At 57.4% G+C, this 1,693-nt stretch overlaps 1 protein-coding gene across 1 annotated transcript in view; it reads right to left on the bottom strand.

Moving 5' to 3' along the window:
* LOC104499805 (neuferricin) overlaps positions 1-1,598 on the bottom strand; it is a 4,037-nt gene extending 2,439 nt beyond the window's left edge. The window contains exons 1-4 of the mRNA XM_010143360.1: positions 1,509-1,598; positions 1,371-1,425; positions 527-710; positions 20-229 (exon numbers count right to left, since the gene is read on the bottom strand). Of these exons, the coding sequence (XP_010141662.1) occupies positions 20-229; positions 527-710; positions 1,371-1,425; positions 1,509-1,517 (458 nt within the window). The 5' untranslated portion in view covers positions 1,518-1,598. The remainder of the gene's footprint in view (positions 1-19; positions 230-526; positions 711-1,370; positions 1,426-1,508) is intronic.
* Positions 1,599-1,693: the final 95 nt, after the last annotated feature.

The following is a 1,693-nucleotide window of genomic DNA, read 5'->3' as shown; positions in this document are numbered from 1 at the left end:
GACCCAGCGCCCGACCCACGGGGCCAGCACACACTGCTGGCCCAGTGGATGGCAGCCACTGTACTCCTCCAGGTGAGGGTTATCTAGGTCACCCCTGTCATCGTGCTCAGCAGAGTCCGGCTGCCCCCACGGGGGACCGGTGGTCCTCACACACACGCAGCGACTCCCCCTTGACCCTGGTTGGTACAGCTTCCGCGGGACCCCGGTCCAGTCCCTGCTCACTCCCCCACTAAGAATGGAAAATTAAAATAAGTTACAACTAAAACCTGTGAAAATGCTTCCAACAGATTGAGAATCATTAGGTAAAAAACAAGACGATGGGGCAGTTAGAGCTGACGACACCCTCGCTGAGGTAGGCTTTGCTCCCCACAGCCTGCATCCCACAGCATTCCGATACCTCTATACTGGCTGGGACATCTTCCTATGCTACTCTTTCTAGGAGTAGCGATGACAGAGCTCAGGGCATCCAAAAAGAAGGGCAGAAAAGCTCTGATCCCAAGCACAATGGCAGGAAGGCAGATCTTACCTCTGTCTGGAGCACCAGAACCGGCTGCCCTTAGAGCTCCATTCAGAGTTGCAGAGTGGAAACTGCTGCTTCCTTTGCTCGCTTTCTGCTTGGAACTTCAGAGCTTCCTCGATCGCAGCCTCGGCCTGCCTTAAGGCTTCGGTCGGTGCCCCATTTTCATCGTAGAATCTGCCCACCAGCTTCCCTGGGAAAGAAGATCCGTTAAGAGCACTGTTTCCAGGCAGGGAAAATTAATAGTTCTGTTTTTCTCAAAAAATTATTTAAAGACACAAAAAGGAGGATCTCGCTGTGGCCCAATTTTTAAACTGAGCTGAGCTCACATCTCTTCTGTTCTTGGATCACACAGCATTCTATCTGTATTAATAAACCCACACGGGACAAGCTTAGGCAGAGGCTCATTAAAGATCAGGAAGTCAATGCCACTTCCAGATGCAGAACCCACATGTCTTTCCCACCCGTGCAACTCATTCCCCAAAACAGTTTCCCTGCACTGCTGCCCCTACAGCCTCTGAGTCCTGCTCGTTTCAGCACCCGCAGTCCTCCCTGACCTCTGCTCAGCAGAGGTGAATAAAAGCAGGGCAGAGAGCGGCAGCTGACAGCCCAGGGCAGGAAGACTGCTCAGCTTCACCGGAGGAAAGCTGACCTCAGACTAGGTCTGGTTCACCAGCCGCTCAGGCTGATCGCTCACAGCTTTCAGTATGTTGGTCTCCAGTAGCACCAAGGGGGACACATGGACAAAACCCAGCGCCACGCAGCGCAGAGTCCCGCGACCTCCTGCAGGTCTGCCCACTCTCCTCCGTATGCGTTTCCCTTGCGTGTGGTCACCCCGGCCCGAACCACCTACCCACGGGCTCGTAGTTGTCGCCGTAGAAGGACAGCCAGCTCGGGACGGCCAGCATCTCGCCCGGCGACAGCGCCGACACATCGTCCACCAGCCCCGCCGGGGTGAAGTCACCGGGTAAAAGGCCAGCCAGCCCTGGACGGCCAGCATCTCGCCCGGCGACAGCGCCGACACATCGTCCACCAGCCCCGCCGGGGTGAAGTCACCGGTGGCAAACGCTCTGGTGGCATCTCTACCTGTGGGGCAGGCAGCTGGTGAGACCCCCGGTGAGCCCCAGCGAGGCCCGACCCCGCAGCCCCGCCCGCTGGCGGTACCTGCGAGGCCGC

This window comes from Buceros rhinoceros, unplaced genomic scaffold, assembly GCF_000710305.1.
Source record: "Buceros rhinoceros silvestris isolate BGI_N320 unplaced genomic scaffold, ASM71030v1 scaffold21529, whole genome shotgun sequence".
NCBI classification, from domain to species: domain Eukaryota; kingdom Metazoa; phylum Chordata; class Aves; order Bucerotiformes; family Bucerotidae; genus Buceros; species Buceros rhinoceros.
The sequence above is the reverse complement of the archived record's forward strand: the minus strand, read 5'-3'. Positions and strand labels throughout refer to the sequence as shown.